The sequence below is a fragment of the Polyodon spathula genome, chromosome 1 (assembly GCF_017654505.1).
Source record: "Polyodon spathula isolate WHYD16114869_AA chromosome 1, ASM1765450v1, whole genome shotgun sequence".
Taxonomy (NCBI): domain Eukaryota; kingdom Metazoa; phylum Chordata; class Actinopteri; order Acipenseriformes; family Polyodontidae; genus Polyodon; species Polyodon spathula.
The window spans coordinates 9,500,514-9,520,659 of record NC_054534.1 but is presented as its reverse complement, the minus strand read 5'-3'; the positions used below and the strand labels follow the sequence as shown (position 1 = coordinate 9,520,659).

The 20,146-nt window shown below is 37.9% G+C and overlaps 1 protein-coding gene across 2 annotated transcripts; it reads left to right on the top strand.

Annotated features, from left to right (window-relative positions):
* The first annotated feature begins 1,551 nt into the window (after positions 1-1,551).
* Positions 1,552-13,207, top strand: LOC121313800 (cyclin-dependent kinase 7). 2 transcript variants are annotated; one of them, XM_041246598.1, is made up of 12 exons: positions 1,552-1,638; positions 2,067-2,126; positions 2,692-2,725; positions 3,458-3,525; positions 3,863-3,931; positions 5,586-5,696; positions 6,276-6,394; positions 6,902-7,001; positions 7,470-7,556; positions 7,854-8,003; positions 11,353-11,497; positions 12,298-13,207. In XM_041246598.1, the coding sequence occupies exons 1-12, from the start codon at positions 1,573-1,575 to the stop codon at positions 12,324-12,326; spliced, it is 1,038 nt and encodes a 345-aa protein (XP_041102532.1). In that variant the 5' UTR covers positions 1,552-1,572; the 3' UTR covers positions 12,327-13,207. The 2 variants fall into 2 exon arrangements, with proteins under 2 accessions (XP_041102532.1, XP_041102539.1); XM_041246605.1 differs by lacking the exon at positions 5,586-5,696.
* The last annotated feature ends 6,939 nt before the right edge of the window (positions 13,208-20,146 follow it).

Below are 20,146 nucleotides of genomic sequence, written 5' to 3'. Positions count from 1 at the left end.
TAAGTCATTAATGTAGATTAGGAACAGCAGAGGACCTAATATTGATTCGTGTGGTACTCCACTGGTTACCTTACTCCATTTCGAGGTTTCTCCTCTAATCAGTACTTTCTGTTTTCTACGTGTGAATAGAAACGGGACCACGGAATCGCTAGAACAGGGGTTCTGAGGTTCAAGGTATCTATGTTCAAGCCCCCCACCCCCCCAGACATTGTCAGAAATAGTGTATTAACTGATGTTGCATTAAAAAAAATGGTACATATTGTTAAAGTAGGCATTGAAAATTAAGAATAAACTAGATGACTGACCTGACATCAAGGTAGTTGGTGTTACATTAACCCCAAGAACCTAACAGCAGCTTTCAAGAAAATAAATGTATTTGCTTTGTCACATGTCAGGGTAGCTTGTCAAGATACATTCAGGTCAGCTTTCATATGAAATGCATACGTAAGCATACAATACATTCAGTACATACAATACACAGAGACCTACTGTATAAGGTACTGTCCTTTCACTCTAATTGTGTGACTTACGATCAGGATATACAAAACGACATGGACGTGTTCATGCTCACCATGTATATTGACAAATAAAATATTGTTTATGCCACCAGAAAGCATCAAGACCTCCCTCCGTAGCGTCCTTTAGATCGCTGTACATCACAGTAGTCTTCCACTTCTGGAGATGCCTTTTAACCCACTGGGCACCGAGGGAAACTGTGAGTGTTAGTGCACTGTCATGCCATGTGACAGCAATATTGTACAGTGTTATCTACTGGCTGCAAAGCTAATTACAGAGTATTAATAGTCTGACTGAGTGCTTCCCTAACATTAAAAATGCTCAGTCTGCAAAACCCATAATATCTAGCTCCTGAAAATATCCACTTGTGTGTCTTTCTAAGATCAAACTATTATAAAGTAATAAATGATCACCCTTTTAGCAAGCAAACCTTTTTAAAAAAAACAATTCTGATTGTCACTAGTTGTGGTTTTGTCTGTGGGAGGTTAACTTTTAAATGATGTTGTAAACGGGTCCAGCTTAATGCCACCAGATTGCAGTATAAACCAACAAATCAAAACAGGGCAGGTCTGATTAGGTTCCAGTTTAAAGTCCCATTCTATGTTTCTGACTACATCGAGTCACTGGCAGAGTATTGCGAGCATTTATAAAGTATACAAATATTTATAAAGTTAACATTATAATAATAATTGTAATAAATACATAAATAAATCAAGTATATATTAATAGTATAAATATTCGTTTAGGGCTAACTGTCGCAAATATATACAAAGATGGTTTTTCTCTGCCTGAGCCGTCTCAACAAACAAAACAAAATATGATGGGTCATAAAGGACATTGAAATAACGAAATACACACATAACAAACAACTACGTATTATTTAAAAAAAAAAAAAAAAAAAAAAAACATTTAGAAAAATAAAAGGGTTTTGCAATACACCATCACGTGATTGTGCCTCAGCAGAAACATGTCTCGACTGACCTGGAAGCAGTTAGGCGGCTTTAACTCCTATAACAGGAAGTAGTGTGAGTGACAGTTTAAACACAGTTTGAGGTGATGGCGGGGCCGGTGCAGTCTCGAGCAAAACGATATGAAAAGCTTGATTTTCTTGGAGAGGGTCAGGTAAGGGAAGGTTGATTTTGAACGGGAATTAAGTAAGTTAGTAAACACAATGTTGCATATAGTGAACAATGAACATGTTTTCCACAGAAAGGTACAGTGCGCTCTGAACACTAGTAGACTGCCTGTTGTACAGCGACAAAAAACATATACATACAATAATATTGTGATTCATACAGACAGAAATAATGTCTACAGTGTGTATGAACCACAATATTATGGTATGTATACGGGTTTTTGTCGCTTTGCAACAGGTAAGTCTACTGACTGTTTGAATAGGGGCAGTAGAATACCACCCGAATACGTAGATGCTCTTTTGAAAACTACAGTTTATTGTGCATTTAAATGAAGTGCAGGCTTGGAAATGCACAGTAATAGGCACAATGTTGTTTTATTCTGCAGCACAATTTATAAAACATTTTATTTTCCAGTTTGCCACTGTGTACAAAGCAAGGGAAAGAAATACAGACAAAATTGTTGCCATTAAGAAGGTGAGTTTTTGAAGTTTTTATTTCTTCTACTGTACTTGGCATATATTTAACTCTGCTGTTTCTGCATCTAAAACTGCCTTTGTGGAATGTAAATCAACTGGACAGATGACTGCTTGAAGACACTTAAAAACTGCTATAAGCAGACACCAATCATGCAAGCAAGCAATAGCTCACACACACCAAGGTGTACAAAGACAGCTCGCCCTTACAGCTCTCATGGGATCAGCCATTCAGAGTTCCTAGTTTGTCCAGGGCTTTTCTTCAAATGTTTCAGTTATAACCCAACATGATTATGGTACCCTTGTAGATATGACAGGTCTGCCCATGCAGTGTGATGCCACAGTGACCCCTCAATGTCTGTGGATTAGACAGTTTATTTTCCTGCACTGGTTTGTTTGCAAATGGGATTCCGTAGTACTTTTGAACTGCTGACGTTCAAAGCTGCAGTTTTACAGCAATTCCCTAAATGCAAGTCATTAATGTGATGAGTTAAACTATACCATTATATTTAAATGCGTTAACACAAACAGGGTGGGGTTAACAGTGAGATATTTGTACTTTTCAGATTAAACTTGGGCATAGGTTGGAAGCTAAAGATGGTAAGTGCATATATTTTCAATATCATAAGATTTATCTCCCAGGGAAGATGTGAGCTGGTCTGAGGACAACTTAAAACAAAATTATCAGGCTATTTTTAAAAAAATACTGTACTTGGTATTCATCTGCCATATAAACAGTTCCTGAGGGAAAAGAGCAACTTTAACATGAGCATGATATCTAGCACTCAACATAATTAACTAAGAGCCTAGTTTATCTAAATTGTACTACCATACAAGAAGGGTTTACCTGTATTTAGAAATAACTTATATTTTATATTAATAGAGCTCTGAGTTGATACAGTATCTTTTTTAATGTTGTTCAACTACTGTCCACTAGGTGGGAGTCTCACCTTATAAAAAATAGTGAAATTTGTGTTTTTATCACAGATATTTTTAGTCCTAGAGGAGCTTCAGTTATTTAATTAATTCTTCTGTGGTGTTATTAAAATTGCCCTAATGGGAGTTATTCAGAATTTCTGTAAAACTATGATTTCAGTTTGAAAATGTTAAAGGCTATATGTTGATGCGGTTAGTCTAATTTAAATGAGCGTTGCCCATACTTTGATGTTTTGGCATGAATTGTGTTCTGATGTGTTGAATACTGCATGAACCTGTCTGGTGCGGTTAACTGACCGACGTTCTTACACTTGATGAGTATACTGCACTACTGTAACACAAGCAGCACAGTCTCACACAGATTAGGAATTTAACCACAAATTTCTCTTTGGACAGGAATTAACAGAACAGCTCTTAGAGAAATCAAGCTACTGCAAGAGTTAAGCCATCAGAACATTATTGGAGTAAGTTTTTTCTGTTTATTTGCACAAGAACAGAGGCAGCCTCGTTTTCACCAGTCACTTTGAAATGGAGGTTGTCGACTGGGCTAGTGGATCTGTTAAGTGCAATATAAACGGGATTAGATTGACCATTTACCTGCAGCTCCTTCCTTTCAAAAATTGAGTTATTACTGTATATGTTCGTACATAATTGACAGTCTTCTAGTTTAATGAATCTATACCATGTTGATACAAATTCTCCCACTGTTTAGTTGATTGAAATGTGATTGTTTGTGTTCCCAGGAAAATGGAAACCTAATTAAAGCATTTAAATACAAATATTGTGCTTTTACTCTTACAGCTTCTGGATGCTTTTGGACACAAATCTAATATTAGCCTTGTGTTTGACTTTATGGAAACTGATCTTGAGGTAAGAGAAGTTTAAAGCTAACTCTTGATGCCTGATTTTTAAAAAAAGGCAAATGATTCTGATGAATTGCAATCCCAGCTGTGAAGAAATGCCCTGTAGTGTTTTTATGTGTTGCTGTTAGGAGAAATGGAATGCCATGTGTAGGTAGGCGGGTAGGTTGAGTTCAGTTCCCTAAACAGTTGCTGTGTTCTGTGTGTATTGTAGGTTGAGTTTAGTTCTCTATACAGTTGGTCTGTTCTGTGTGTATTGTAGGTTGAGTTCAGTTCCCTGTCCTTTTGCGCTGTTCTATGCGTATTGTATGTCTGGAATCAACACAACGATCCATTTCACTAGCAGTTTGTCAGTATGGTTTCCGTTGCTAAGTGGTCTTGCTTTCTTGCAATGGAGCATTCTGATTCCTGTAAACTGTTCTGGAGTGCATTTAGAGTATGAACAGATTGTGTTGGTGTTCACGGATACACCTTGTTCATTTAGCTTAGTATTTAGCTTTTTATTTTTTTAACCCCAGGAACATCATGTACAGAGAAATACTCAACGTAAGTTACCAAATATTACCGATCAAACCCTGTGTGTTTTGGTTTATTTTTTGTTTAATAAATAACTTTAAGTGTTGTTCTAGAAAATGCATTGTCATGTACCATCCCTGAATAGGTTCTCTATATGAATTTAAGAATAGAATATGTCATTGTGTATGTCTTTACAGTCTCAATATTATGATTCTTCTGATTGGTTTAGCCTCCCACTTACAAGCCCATATCCTTGCAAAACATTCTATCAGAGATGCCATTCCTATACTTTGTTTTTGATTATGTATAGTTGCACTAGAAAAGCCATTGTCTACATGAGTCTGTCCTACATCCAGTGGATTTCAGCACATAATTTTGGCTGGCGTTTCTCCAGTGTCCACATTTAACCAGAGCTGAACTGGCTGTCCCTTCACACTGCTTGGATTTCAGCACTGGGCAGCACACCAATCATCCTTTGTTTTAATCCCATAGGCAAGTACTTAGGAAAAGCTTATTCTGGAAGGCAGCCGTTGATAAGTGGCTTTGAAAGTTTCTTTAACGTTAAGTTTCTGTTTTTATATAGGTCCATTTTAGCATTAAAAAATATTAATAAACGAGTAACCTCTGTATATCAAAGTAACCTCTTTATGTTATATCTGTTGGATAATTTATACAACTTTAACCCAAAATGATTAGCATTGCTTACACAGCACAACATCCTGAATGCTCCAGTTATAAGTAAAAACATCCCTAGTCAGCGAAGATAACTGTCCATTTATGTTTTGCTGGATAACAGTTGCATAGAAAAGACATACTAGTGTGTAGGGAACTTTAGCTGTATTCTAAACTGACAAGTTTAGAAGTTGTATTAATTTCATAGGTTGTCCAAACTCCTACTCTTCAGTTTCTGCTGGGTGGTATCAGTTTTCTCAAGGGGATGGTGTATGTCGTTGTTGGCATTTCTGGTGGTCACAGCTCAGTTCCTTATGGAAGCCGGTACTAATTGGTAGTTTGCTGGAAATTCCTGAGAGAGACCAAGAAACCTATGGCCGCCCCCCCCCGGGGGGCGCCCGGGCGCCCCCGGGGGCCCCCCAAAGCCATTGTTTGTGTAAAGAGAGACAATGTTTTTTCTATTTTTTCTTTTGCAGGTAATAATAAAGGACACTAGTCTGGTTTTGACCCCAGCACATATCAAGGCATACACCCTTATGACACTTCAGGGCCTTGAATACATGCACAATCACTGGGTCTTACACAGGGTAAGGCTGATGCACACACGTCATGACTGATCCAACCTGAAATTGATTGTGGTCCCTGAGAGTCTCGTCTGGTAAAGGCACAACTGCATGGTGGCTGGCTGGCTGGCTCATTCAGTTCTGTGTTTATATCATATTAATGTGTCCTCAATTACTGCCAATTAAAGTAATCTGCACGGTTTCCAACAATTGGATGGTATGAAAGACTTTCTCTTGTGCATAACCTTTATTATGTTCTGCTTATGTTCATGTATTTGAAAATGTTTGAGCTCCTGTTAAAGGAAACGTGCAAAGCAATTTTAAATTGACTTGATTAAGGCAAAGTAATTGTTACACAAGGGCGATATCTGATAAACTGTCTTGGGAAAATATGTCACGGTGCTGGCTCACGGGGCACAACATGGTTAAATGAATGTTGATCTGTACAAGTACTACTTTGGTCATGTAGACTGATGATGAAAAACAGATTTCAAAGATTGGTGCTGAGTAAGGGAGGAACTTCTCCAAACTTCAGCTTGAGACACAAGTGTATGTTTAGCAGTAAGTAACTATTGTCTGAAACAGCATGTCATTTTTGTATAGGATTTAAAGCCCAATAACCTGTTGCTAGATGAGAATGGAGTACTGAAACTTGCAGATTTTGGTCTGGCAAAAGCTTTTGGAAGCCCCAATAGAGTGTACACACATCAAGTTGTCACAAGGCAAGTCAAAATGATTTCTGTGAAAATACCGGTCGTTGTTTTTGTTGCTTTAAGATCCTATCGGTATATTACTAGGGGGGGGAAAGCAATGTGAGGTGATGAGCTAATAACAATGTTTTATTGAGGTCTGAATGGTAGTTGGCCTAGTCCTTTTATTCCCCAGAGATGAATCAGCACAAAGCTTTTCTGTTACTATGAATACATTCAGTGAATGGATAAGAATAACAAGAATAAGAATCTCCAGACAAGCTTGTTTGTTCCCTCAAACATCAGAAGTCAAAATCTCATTAATGGTACTTCTTAAGATAATGAAAAGGACATTGAAACATATTTAGAACACAACAGAATATGTAATGAAAAGAACAAGTTATATAAAACAAACTACTCTACAGTGACAGTTTCCTGCTAGCTTACATGGTGTGGTTTATTGTTATTATTTTGAACACAGTTCAGCGGAATGCCAAGTAAACTGTACTGTGACTTTCTCTTTTCTTTGTCTACTTTCAGGTGGTACAGGGCACCAGAGCTGCTGTTTGGAGCCAGGATGTATGGTGTGGGTGTAGACATGTGGGCAGTTGGCTGTATATTAGCAGAGTTGCTCCTCAGGGTGAGTAATACATTAAAGAGACATATGTTTTACAGCTGCTGTGCTAGACAGCTAAGGGTTTTTGTTTGTAATTCATTTAGATTACCCATGTACTGTAGTGTGATCAAGTAATTATGCTTTGTTTCCAAGGCTGTTTCTGCTTAAATAAATGAACTTGGGTTCTATCCAGATGATTGAGACAATATTCCAGTGGGTTCTGATAACATTGCAGGTTTCACTCCAATGCAATACAAGTTCCAAGAGCATGTTTAAAATGCCACTTACCAGCCAGCTTTTGCAGAAACATCATCACATTATCAATATGCGAATCGGGGAATTGCCTCTGAACTGTCCGTCTAACTAATGTTTGAGACCAAAACTATTCAATCCAATCTGCATGAAAAATGTCCAGAAGTATCTGGTATTGTGGAAATGGGAATAACTGCAAATATACATAAAATACATTTTGCTTTTTTTTACGCCCAATAGGTGCCCTTTTTGCCTGGAGACTCCGATCTTGATCAGCTAACAAAAACATTTGAAGCTTTGGGAACTCCGACTGAAGAACAGTGGCCTGTAAGTTGTTGTTGTTGTATTATTATTATTATTATTATTATTATTATTATTATTATTATTATTAATAATAATAATAATAATAATAATAATAATAATAATAATAATATAATAATAATATTTTACCAGAGAGCTTGTTGTTAATGTGCACAGAGGACATATTCAGTCTTGATTTTATAAATGTCTGTTTCTTTTAATGTCTGTGAAGATCTCCTCTATACATTTTGAAGTAGTCTCACAAGAAATCTGTTTTGAAATGTATTTAATGTGTGTGTAATTTCTGTATTGTGTGTTTTGTAGGACATGACGAGCCTGCCTGACTATGTATCGTTTAAAATGTTTCCTGGAACTCCACTGGAGCATATATTTAGTGCCGCTGGGGATGACCTGCTGGAGCTGCTACAGGGCCTGTTTACATATAACCCCTGCACACGCCTCACAGCCTCACAGGTAAGTGCAACATACAATAAATGCGCATTTGGTGTAATTTTAAATAACATTTTCATTTCAATTTGCTCCAAAATCCAGTCTCAACCCCATCTATTTTTTCCATCACATGGCTGTCAAAGTCTTGTAAGTAAGAGGTTTAAAAGGGCAGCATATATATTTTTGTGTGTGTGAAGGTGTAAGGTTCATGTCCTTTTTTTTTTTTTTTTTTTTTTAACAATTAATATTAGTCATAGTCTAAATTTGTAATACCTAGATCCAATAAATAAAATTGCAACAACTTAAAAACACATTAGCCAAATACATATTGGCCTAATACAGAACAAAAGTAATATTTACCATTTCTCTATGAACCCCCCTGCCAATAATTAGCATGGTGTTTGTTGCTGAGGAAACTAATTAATCTTCACTTCTGACTGTTGGTTCTGTTGCTAGTGCTGTGATGCTGCTGTTTGGGTGTGGTTACCTTCAGGGACTGACATTCCTGTTTATTTGGCTTCTCTGCAAGTTACACATACCTAACGCCCTTCCCCCAAATGTAAACGTATTATATAGTACACAAGGGCCAAACCCAGACCAGTTGTGCAAAGCAGAGGTTTTACAAATGTGTTATCGGTTTTGTTCACAGAAACTCCAGTGTATATAGATTCATTGTTTTGTCCAGAACTATTAAACACTTTTAATATTGCTGAATTTAGAAACTCTGAAAGAAAACTACAATTCAATGACAAACATTACAATTATTTTGAAGTCACGTTTGCCATTGGATTTTGGTTTCTTAACCAACAGGCTTCAACATAGCTCCCACTGTGAGATACATGTGGACCACCATGGTAGATGGACTGCTTAATTATCACTTAGTTATATGAATAATCAATCAGTTTATATCTGAAGGGTATGTGAATTGTGCTGTGGTATAGCATTAATGGCACACTTGACATTGCTTTAAAGAAGTGACTGGGAACATTGGAAACTGTTTAAAGTGGGACAGTTGAAGTCACAATTACTTTGAAGTCTACAAATTAATTTATCTGCAGTTTGTTTATAGAGATGCTGTTCAGCTATACAGTGGCTTGTGAAAGTATTGAACCCCTTGGCATTTTTCCTATTTTGTTGCCTTACAACCTGGAATTAAAATAGATTTTTTTGGGGGTTTGTATCATTTGATTTACACAACATGCCTACCACTTTGAAGATGCAAAATATTTTTTATTGTGAAACAAACAAGAAATAAGACAAAAAAACAGAAAACTTAAGCGTGCATAAGTATTCACACCCCCAAAGTCAATACTTTGTAGAGCCACCTTTTGCAGCAATTACAGCTGCAAGTCTCTTGGGGTATGTATCTATAAGCTTGGCACATCTAGCCAATGGGATTTTTGCCCATTCTTCAAGGCAAAACTGCTCCAGCGCCTTCAAGTTGGATGGGTTCTGCTGGTGTACAGCAATTTTTAAGTCATACCACAGATTCTCAATTGGATTGAGGTCTGGGCTTTGACTAGGCCATTCCAAGATATTTAAATGTTTCCCCTTAAACCACTCGGGTGTTGCTTTAGCAGTATGCTTAGGGTCATTGTCCGGCTGGAAGGTGAACCTCCGTCCCAGTCTCAAATCTCTGGAAGACTGAAACAGGTTTCCCTCAAGAATTTCCCTGTATTTAGCACCATCCATCATTCCTTCAATTCTGACCAGTTTCCCAGTCCCTGCCGATGAAAAACATCCCCACAGCATGATGCTGCCACCACCGTGCTTCACTGTGGGGATGGTGTTCTCAGGGTGATGAGAGGTGTTGGGTTTGTGCCAGACATAGCGTTTTCCCTGATGGCCAAAAAGCTCAATTTTAGTCTCATCTGACCAGAGTACCTTCTTCCATATGTTTGGGGAGTCTCCCACATGCCTTTTGGCGAACACCAAACGTGTTTGCTTATTTTTTTCTTTAAGCAATGGCTTTTTTCTGGCCACTCTTCCGTAAAGCCCAGCTCTGTGGAGTGTACGGCTTAAAGTGGTCCTATGGACAGCTACTCCAATCTCCGCTGTGGAGCTTTGCAGCTCCTTCAGGGTTATCTTTGGTCTCTTTGTTGCCTCTCTGATTAATGCCCTCCTTGCCTGGTTCGTGAGTTTTGGTGGGCGGCCCTCTCTTGCCAGGTTTGTTGTGGTGCCATATTCTTTCCATTTTTTTAATATTGGCTTTAATGGTGCTCCGTGGGATGTTCAAAGTTTCGGATATTTTTTTATAACCCAACCCTGATCTGTACTTCTCCACAACTTTGTCCCTGACCTGTTTGGAGAGATCATTGGTCTTCATTGTGCCGCTTGCTTGGTGGTGCCCCATGCTTACTGGTGTTGCAGACTCTGGGGCCTTTCAGAACAGGTGTGTATATATACTGAGATCATGTGACACTTAGATTGCACACAGGTGGACTTTATTTAACTAATTATGTGACTTCTGAAGGTAATTGGTTGCACCAGATCTTATTTAGAGGCTTAATAGCAAAGGGGGTGAATACATATGCACGCACCAATTTTCCGTTATTTATTTTTTATAATTTTTTGAAACAAGTTATTTTTTTCATTTCACTTCACCAATTTGGACTATTTTGTGTATGTCCATTACATGAAATCCAAATAAAAATCAATTTTAATTCCAGGTTGTAAGGCAACAAAATAGGAAAAATGCCAAGGGGGGGTCAATACTTTTGCAAGCCATAACTAACCCTAGCAATGTAAGAGATTGAGGATGCTGCGCTATTATTTTATATAAATCCAGTAATAGTAGTTCAGGTGCATTAATTAGACATTAATCATTCATCATATTCATTATGGATTTAACACTGCTCATTGTCTTCAGCCTTTCAGGGTGCTAACAGTTTTGATGTTAGCTTTGGCAGCATGTTGTTCCCCTGCTAGCTCGGGTTCTGTGTAGAGAGAGAGAATGAGAGTGAGAGTGAGAGAGTGTATTTCTGATTCTGCCAGGGTCTTTTAAATGTGTTTCCAGTAGTCCAGCCCAGATGAGCAGGCCTGCTTCTTTGTGAATTGCCACATTGTACTCATTTGCATTTTTGCAGCATGAGCTTGGGTTTGCCAGAACAGATCTCTTATAAGAATACATTTAACTAAATATTGTTTAAAAAATAATAATAATGAAACCCAGACACATTTATACAGTAATAAAGTACTTGCTATATTACACAGTGACTAATATAAGCACAAATATTCATAAGATAATATTAGTGTTTTGTAGGCACCTTGTCTCACAAAATGGAGAAAATGTGTGACAGTTTTTTGTCTCTAAATGTGTCAATCTATCTATCTATCTTTTATTTATTTTTTTCTCCCCCCACACCTCCTGAAGGCCTTAAAAAAGAGATATTTCAGTAACAGACCGGGACCCACGCCAGGACCGCAGCTACCGAGGCCCAACTGCTCAGTGGAGGCTTTAAAGGAGCAGCAGAACACCAGTATAGGGATCAAGAGGAAATGGGATGGGGCAGAGCAAGGTACAGGATTGGGATGTGGATTTATTAATTTCACATACTCGTACAAAGTTAAATTTGTCGCTATATGAACTTTAATGCACTCCTGTTCTGTAGCTAGGATTGTTTCATATGTTAGTGCAATTTGAAACATGCTAATGTGAAGTGCAGGGTCCACCTAAAAGGCTCCTTAGTGTCAGGGTCACAAAACACATATGAGGAGCACAGGGCTTGCAGAGCTTGTGAGAGTCAGGCAGCAGTGTAACTGTGTTAGCTGTGAAACAGTACAACTCAATATTTTTTTCATCCCAATTTCAACAAAACTGGTGACAAATTAGGTTCAAGTTCAGTACAATCTGTTTTATTATGAGAGAAACGAGATAATAAGCAAAACATCAGCACATGTGTTAAATATTACACTACAGAAAACAACTAACCTGCAGAGAAAATAGCAGAATTATTTTGAAATGTAGCAGGCGTTGCTTGGAACCGCATCAGGGCCCTTGCATGGATTCATCCTGCCTTTCATCCATTCTGGGGTCATTCAAAGCAAGTCTCTGTAACAAGCATGCCAAGTGAAGCTATTTAGAAACATTACACCTGAGCACCATTGGGTTGAGGCCAAGCTTGAAATGCCACCATGTTCACATAAAGCAAGTTATTAATAATTTACAAGGCAATTATAATCATTTATAATGCCCCTTTAAAGCAGCATTACTAAAGTTACTGCCGCCATAGTACAAAATGTTTTGTGTCATTCAAGAATAGATATTGATATTGATGACCAAAAAGTAGAAATTAATATTCTGTATTTACATCTGCAGCAACGCTGGTAAAGAAATTGCTGTTCTGAACAGCTAAGTCAAGACTATCCCTTGGTGATGCTGGAAGACTGCTGTTCCTGTCAGTGCTGCTGAAGAAATGGAGTCAGGCATGAAATACAAGAAGAGCTAGCTATTCTGGTTACACATTGTGACATTGAATTGTGCTGCTGTGGGAGTGGTACAGAGCTGTACTGTTTAATATCAAATACTGGACGAAAGTACTTCCTTTTATTTATTTTTTTGGCGTCTTTGAAAGATGTGGTGTGTGGGTTTTTTTTTTTTTTTTTTTACATAAACAATGGGATCATCACGTTTGGTTTCAGTGGGTTTTTTTCATATAATGAAAATGTCTGGAAATAATAATAAGCTTGTGTTTCTCATGGAACAATCTTTTTTGAGCTTTCAATTGAAGTTATATTTTTCTAATGTAAAAGGCAAAGCCTGTAAAGCAACTGGTCACCCTTATATGATAAAACAGCACAGCATGGTAGTTGGAGCAACTTCAGAATCTACATCCTGGTTTGCCAAATTTCCTGCAATAAAACAATAGGCAATTGTAAGGAACTTCATTTCAAGCTAACAACCGGGGGACTTTATTCAATTTATATAAACAATGATGTATCTAAATGCAACTGTTAGGATAAAAAAATATAGGGCTGATTGTGTATCAAGGCTCTGAAAATCAAATAACCAACCGTGTATGTTTGTACATTTTGTATTTTAAATGTGAAGGAGAATGTGAAGCCAATGCTATTGTAGCTGTTTTAATGAGCCAATCATTTACTGTTATGTGAAGTGTGCCAGTCTCTGGGGATCCCATTTCTTTTTTTCTTTTTTTTTTTTGTATTTTTCATTAAGAATTGTCTTTGGCTGAAAGCACTTTCATGTGTAATAAAATGCATTCTGAATATTTAAATGTAGCTTGCTTTTAGTGTAGCAATGGTACTAAAACAGATGCATGGGGTATTGCGGTGGTCTTTCCTGATAAACCCCCATAGCAATAAAGTTTAGTTTCGAGGGCCAGTAATAACTACTCCTTCAAGTTGCTCGTGTAAAAGAGAGGAATTGCTGCCTCAGGTTATTTTACTGGTACATGCGGCACGTCACAGTAAAAACTTTTCTCGAAAAACTACTCGCTTACAAAAATGACTACAAAAGATTTAGAAGTGAGTAGTTTTTCAAGATTTACGATTATACTGTAAATACAGTATAATTGTAAATCTCAAAAAACGACTCACTTTAAATCTTTTGTAGTCATTTTTGTATTACTTTAGTATAAATACATGTTAATTTGGATTCATATTTTTTTTCTGACTTTATGTGAATGAAAAGACATGCATTTGCCCGTTTTCCCATTGGAAATAGTGATATTTTGAAATATCACTGTCCTGGTCACAAAAGCAAAGTTTGTGGGGAATAATAGCCATTTTCTATACTTTTGAGGCATAAGCAATTAGGAAATAACACTTACTACCCAGGAACAAAAAAAAAAAAAAAAAAAAAATTGTTACACGGTGTTATCAATCCCAGAGGGCTTCTTGTAGATGAAATGGTGAATACCTACAGCACCTCATTGACTGGTATCTTAGATGATGTGGCACCAGTCAAAACTCAGGGTGGTTTTTAAAAAAAAAAAAAAAAAAAAAAAAAAAAAGAAAAGCTCACCGTGGTTTAATGATGCTACTCGCAAATTGAAATACGAGGGTAAGAAATTAGAACGGAGATGGCAGTAACGAAACTGCATGTTCACTACACTGTATGGAAGCACCACCTGGCTAAATATAGGAAGGCTCTGGCATTAGCCAGATCATCTTATTACTCTAACTTAATTGAAACTAATAAAAATAATCCTAGGTTTCTTTTTGCTTCAATTGATAAATGAATTTAGTTCCACCCTTGATACTGGTTTTATTCCTAGCTGTAATGACTTCTTAAATTACTTTAAAAATAAAATACAACACATTAGAAATAAGATTCCACAAACATATTCTAAAAAGAAGGCTTGTTGCACAGTATTACCTATTAGTGCCTCTAAAGCTACTATGGAGGTCTTCTCTTTGATTACCTTTCAAGAGATGACAGTTCTGATTTAGCACGAGAACTACATCATGTTCTCTTGACTCCGTTCCTACAAAATTATTAAAAAAACGCTCTTGGCATTATTGCCCGCATTTTAAAAATCATAAATAGCTACTTAAGGTAGCTGTAGAAAAGCCAGTGCTCAAGAAACACAACTTGGATCATACACTCATTAGTAACTTAGGCCCATCTCTAATCTTCCTTTCTTAGACAAGATTTTAGAGAGGGTTGTTGCATTTCAAGTATAACGTTTTTTTAACTCTTAATGGTGTAGCTGATAAATTTCAGCCTGGATTTCGTGCTGCACATAGTACAGAGGCAGCCCTTGTCAAAGTTGTAAATGACCTACTGATAAACTCTGACTTGGGTTTTCCATCAGTTCTAATTCTTCTTGATCTAAGTGCTGCTTTTGACACTGTAGACCACTCCATCTTATTAAATAGGCTCAAATACTTAGTGGGACTGTCTGGCCTTGTCTTATCCTGGTTTCAATCTTACCTAGCTGAGGTATCAAATTGTTTCTATTGGGGAGGAAAAGTCAGCATTGACCGAAGTTAATTGCAGTGTTTCACAAGGTTCTATTCTGGGTCCATTGCTATTTTCATTATATATGTTACCATTGGGTGATATCGTTAGGCAACGTGGTGTGATCTTCCACTGATATGCCGATGACACCCACCTGTATTTGCCTTTAAAACATGGTGATACTTCTGTCGGGGTGTTATTTGCTGCTTGCCTTGCTGATATCAAGTACTGGATATCTCAAAACTTCCTAATGTTGAATTCAGATAAAACAGAGGTTATGTTTGTAGGCTCTCATAACCATGAGTTTGACCTTAGCAGTCTTTTATCAAATCCTAAAACTGAAATAAAAAAATGTAGGGGTTCTTTTTGATCCTGATTTATCATCTGAGTCTCTTATTAGGGACATTTCTAAAATATCTTTCTATCACTTGAGAAACAGACAAACTGAGAACTATTATCTCCTTATCTGATGCCGAGAGACTAACACATGCCTTTGTTTCTTCAAGAATTGATTACTGTAATGCACTCTCCTCTGCATCCCAAAACGTGTGGTGTCCCACCTATAGCTTGTTCAGAATACAGCTGCTAGAATTTTGACTAAAACCAAAAAAAAAGACCATCTCACCCCTGTTTTAGCCTCCTTGCACTGGCGCTCTGTTCAATATAGAATTTATTTTAAAATCTTATTATTGACCTATAAAGCCTTGAATGGAGCAGCACCTAGCTATTTGCAGGAGCTACTGACCGCGTATCTCCCAAATTGCACTCTTAGATCACAGAAAGCGGGGCTGCTTGTTGTTCCCAGGGTCATTAAAATCAATATGGGAGGTAGGGCTTTTTCTTTTAGAGCCCCTAAACTATGGAATTAGGGAAGCTGGGTCTGTGGGAATTTTTACGTCTAAACTTAAAACGCATTTTTTATAAAATGGCATTTTTATCTTAGTGGTTTTAATGCAACATAATTGCTAGCTTTTAATGATTATTTTATTATTATTTGTATATTTTGTGTTTTATTGTATTTTTATGTATTTATGTACAGTGCCTTGTGATACTTTGGTATGAAAGGCGCTACATAAATTACATTAATAAATCAATATTGTGCTTATTTTATGGGCTCTGACTTCTGTTATTGTGTGGGGTTATATCCTAGAGAAACACATTGTTGTATTTTATAAGAATATTTGATTTTGTCTTTTGTGTGTTAGGATTGTGGTATTATTAACATTAATGGTAACACCTAATTCATATAATATATTTGCCTATATATATTTTTTTTTTTTTTTTTTTTTTTTTTTAAAGCGTTTCAGTGGTAGTTATTCTTGGCTCACTCTGATAAGGCCAAGTCACAGGCAGTAATTGTGCGTGCTGCGCTTTAAATTTTTTACATAAAATACACAATGCAAATATTTTTAAATAGCATGTTTACAGATAACCATGAAATAAAAAAGTGTAAAAAAAGTTGTCTGGTGAAATAAAAAAATTGTAGACATAGAAAATGTAATTCTAAATACTGAAATGTATCATTTTTCTCAATAACAGTCAAATTCAGTGCTTACTAACATATTAACACCCTGCCTCTGCTCAGGAATGCTCAGCTATCAGATCTTTTACTTTCCCTTTGGCTACTCACTCGCCTTCAATTTCATGCAGAATACCGTGAACGGCAGAGATCAATTTATTTTGCCTCCCCAGCGCATCAGTACACACAGTGGCTGCGATGCTGGCTCGGGATCAACCCCAGCGCATCAGCATGACAACAGTTTGGATTGAGCTAAGTGGGGTACATCTCTGGGGTCTTCAAGTGGGCACCTTCCATTCTTGTTGTTTCGTCGACTAGCCCACAGCACCTGAAGAGGACTCAACAATGATTCTGGCGTCCCAGCATCACCCCCTCCGTCCCCAGCTCAACTCAGGCCAACTTACTTACCTGTACATCAGCATTGCTTTCTTTCTGTTGTGCTTGATATCCCCAGCCAGAATCTTTCCATCTCAACCACAGCCAGTTGCTGCTCCTTTCTGTTGCTTCAGATAAGTTCTTCACTTTGTGACGCTACTCTTGGCCACTGAACCCGACATCTCTGAGAAACCAGGTTGTAGAGTGTGCCACAAATCCTTGACATCCCACCTCCATTGGGTAAACCCGGAAACCTCTCCATCCTGGCTGTTCCGCTTCAGCTGCTAGTTGAGCTTACTGAAGTTTCTTCCTCTCATAAGCCTAATCCACAGCATCCTCCCATGGCACTGTTAACTCTACTACATGGACAAGGCGTGCTGATCCAGACCACAAGAAAATGTCTGGTCGAAGGTTAGTGGTGGCAATCTCAAGTGGAAATATAAGCTGTTGACCAACATCTGCCAGCATTTTCCAGTCTCTAGCAGCTTCCAGTTGTCCTGGGTGAGGTTTGGTTTTCACACCTTTTCTTGGTGGTTGCTGTCCTAGATGGAGGAATATTGTCTTTTGTGCGTAATGATTATATCCTGTCAAAATGTGCCTTAATGTTGCAGGTGATGAACACAAAGTACATGAGGGATCCTCTCCCACCCAGAGGTTCAGGTTCTGTGATGAAGGGAGAACATCATATGTTGACCTGATGAGGAAACTGATCCTGCTCTTTTCCATTGTCCAAAGGTCTTGCCAGATGGTCGTGCATTGTTCCACACTTTCCCATCTCATCCATTCTCCCTTCTTGGCGTGGGAAATGGCCTTACACACCTCATCATCTTTTTGCACCTGGTTGACTACCAGCTTGCTCCGTTGAACCGGGGTGGCCTTGTGCCATGTAGGAGGAGCTGAATTGAGACCAAGACCCCTCTTCCATGCTGAACTTGCCCCATAATATCACAGGTTCGAAGGGCAGCATTGCATCTTCCACAGCTTTCTTTGCCTCCCACTTTCTTCCAGTGTTCAACACAGGTGCTGCCTCCCTTAGACATTTGTTGTGTGAAGCTACTAATGTGATTTCCAGTCAGATCTTAGTGCACTTAAATTCCTCAGTTAGAGGAGAGACTGGTAGCTGCAGTATTCCTTTACCATAAACTCCCACTCTGCTGAGGCAGCGTGGAACTCCCAACCATTTTCTGACATATGAACTGATTAAAGCTTCCAGCTTCTCAACTGTTGTCAAGGAAACCTCATACACAGTCCGTGGCCACAGCAGTCTTGGCAGTAGACCAAACTGAAAACACCAGAGTTTCAGTTTGCCCAGTAAAGCGCTGCTGTCTATGCTCTTCAACCCTTCCACTGCTTGTTGTCTAATTTCTCCCACACAAACAGTGTCCTTTAGATCCCCGTAGTACCATCTCCCAAGACTTTTCACTGGCTTCTCGGGCACTGTTGGTATTGCCTCATCATTAATGTAAAAACTTTTATTTAGTACTTTACCTTTAATTTATAGAGCTGCTTCTTGATTTAGTGGGCTTGAATTGCATTCGTACCCATTCAATGTTATTGGTTAATTTGCCCAATAACCGATCATCCATGTATGCTCAAATTGATGGTAGTCGCATTCCAGAAACCAAGCGCTTTCCTCCCACTACCCATTTGATGCCCTAATAATTACTTCCATTGCCATGGTAAAAGCCAGTGGAGAAATGGTATGGCCACTATTCCAACTTCTAGGCATTGCCATGTAGTGCTGAACTCTGAAGTTGAAAAACTAAATTGCAAATCTCCAAAGTAGACTCTCACTGAATGTGTTATTGTCATCAGTATGCTGAAAAATCAAATGCTGCCCAAAGAAGTTCACTGAACCATATACATTAGCCAAATCTAGGAATGTCACATGGAGCTCCTTCTCCTTTTCAGCTGATTGAATTTGTTGCCAGATTACGCTGATGTGTTCTAAGCATCCTGGGAAACCTGGAGTTTGTGTCAATTAAGTCATGTTATCACAGTTTTCGGAAAATGCATCGGAATATTCCAAAAGTCAGTTTTCGGATAACAGCACCTAGAAATTTCGATTAAATTCCAAAAACTAACAAAATGTTTATCGTGTAAACACACTTTTCAGATTATTCTGAGTGTACTGCACATGTGCAAACTTTGACCTTCATTCCTGCACGTGGTTTTAGAAAACAGAAAATAATAGTTTTCCAGCTTTAAAATGATGTGATAATTTAAAATAATGTCTACAAAAGAAACTGGTAATATAGACCAGGATGAGCTGTTGGAAAGGCTGATTGCACATTGTGGGGAATCTGAATAGAGGTATAGGATAGTAATCTTTGAATTTAAGACCTGACACTTCGATAAAGCACTATAATGATTAGTCTCCATTCTATTGCAGAAATGTCAGATCTTCAAATCATAGGTTACTACAGTATTTTGCATGCAAAAATATCCTGGTTTCCCGAAAACTTCAATCAATGTATACAGTTGAATTCTAATTAGATTTTTTCTATTGTTAATCATGTAAACACAGAAAAGTGATGTTTTAAGAAAATCAGTTTTCTGAAATTATTTTCCTTCATGTGTTTCTGTTGTGCTTTCACATTTTAGTGAGGAAGGATTGTCATGTTCTACCCAATGATAGGAGTGAATGTTTACTGCTTGATGGGATTCTTCATAACAAGTTAATTTTTGTAATATTTAGGGGTTGATGTACTAAGATGGGCCAGTCGCAGCGCAAACATATCTCAATTTCCACTTTTATAACGACAATTCGCAAAGTGCACATTCTGTCTTATGTAGTCACATGTCCATGTGCACTGAGCACAAAGAGAAGTGCAGCAGTGCCATGTGCACTTCTCAAGCAGAGAAAAGGTTTGAATATTGAATCATCCCCCGTGAGGGAAGCTTGTATGTACTTGTCAATCCACTGCCACAATTTCAACTGCCAATATCGCATAAACCATTAGAGGTGCCGCCTTCATGTTTTCGAAAAGTTGGTTTCCGAACATGGGAGGCAGGAGTGGGTATCTGGGTGTAGTAAATGTGCAAAGTACTGACCAAAATGTCAAAAAAGCCTTGGGCTTTTCTGCAAACCATATGTGCTTGCGATCGACATCATCTAGTCTACACTCAGATAATCAACGAATAATTAAATGCAGGTGAAGAAGAATAAGCATGACTGAAGTAACTTTAAAAATAGATGGCGAGTAAGTAGATTCAAGAAAATGCACAGAGTCCTTTTCTTCAATCAGTTGCCAGGTTTATTGAAATATGCAGGGAGTCTGGTCCCAAGTACAGGACAAACAATACTCAACATTACAATGTTTGCATGACATTAAATACCCTTCTGTATAG

Bases quoted from the DNA above. Each gene is read 5' to 3' on its own strand.
- LOC121313800 (XM_041246598.1), top strand. From the start codon at position 1,573: ATGGCGGGGCCGGTGCAGTCTCGAGCAAAACGATATGAAAAGCTTGAT. The intron at 8,004-11,352 runs GTAAGTGCAACA...CACCTCCTGAAG, and splicing joins CACGCCTCACAGCCTCACAG to GCCTTAAAAAAGAGATATTT. The intron at 11,498-12,297 runs GTACAGGATTGG...TTACATCTGCAG, and splicing joins ATGGGATGGGGCAGAGCAAG to CAACGCTGGTAAAGAAATTG.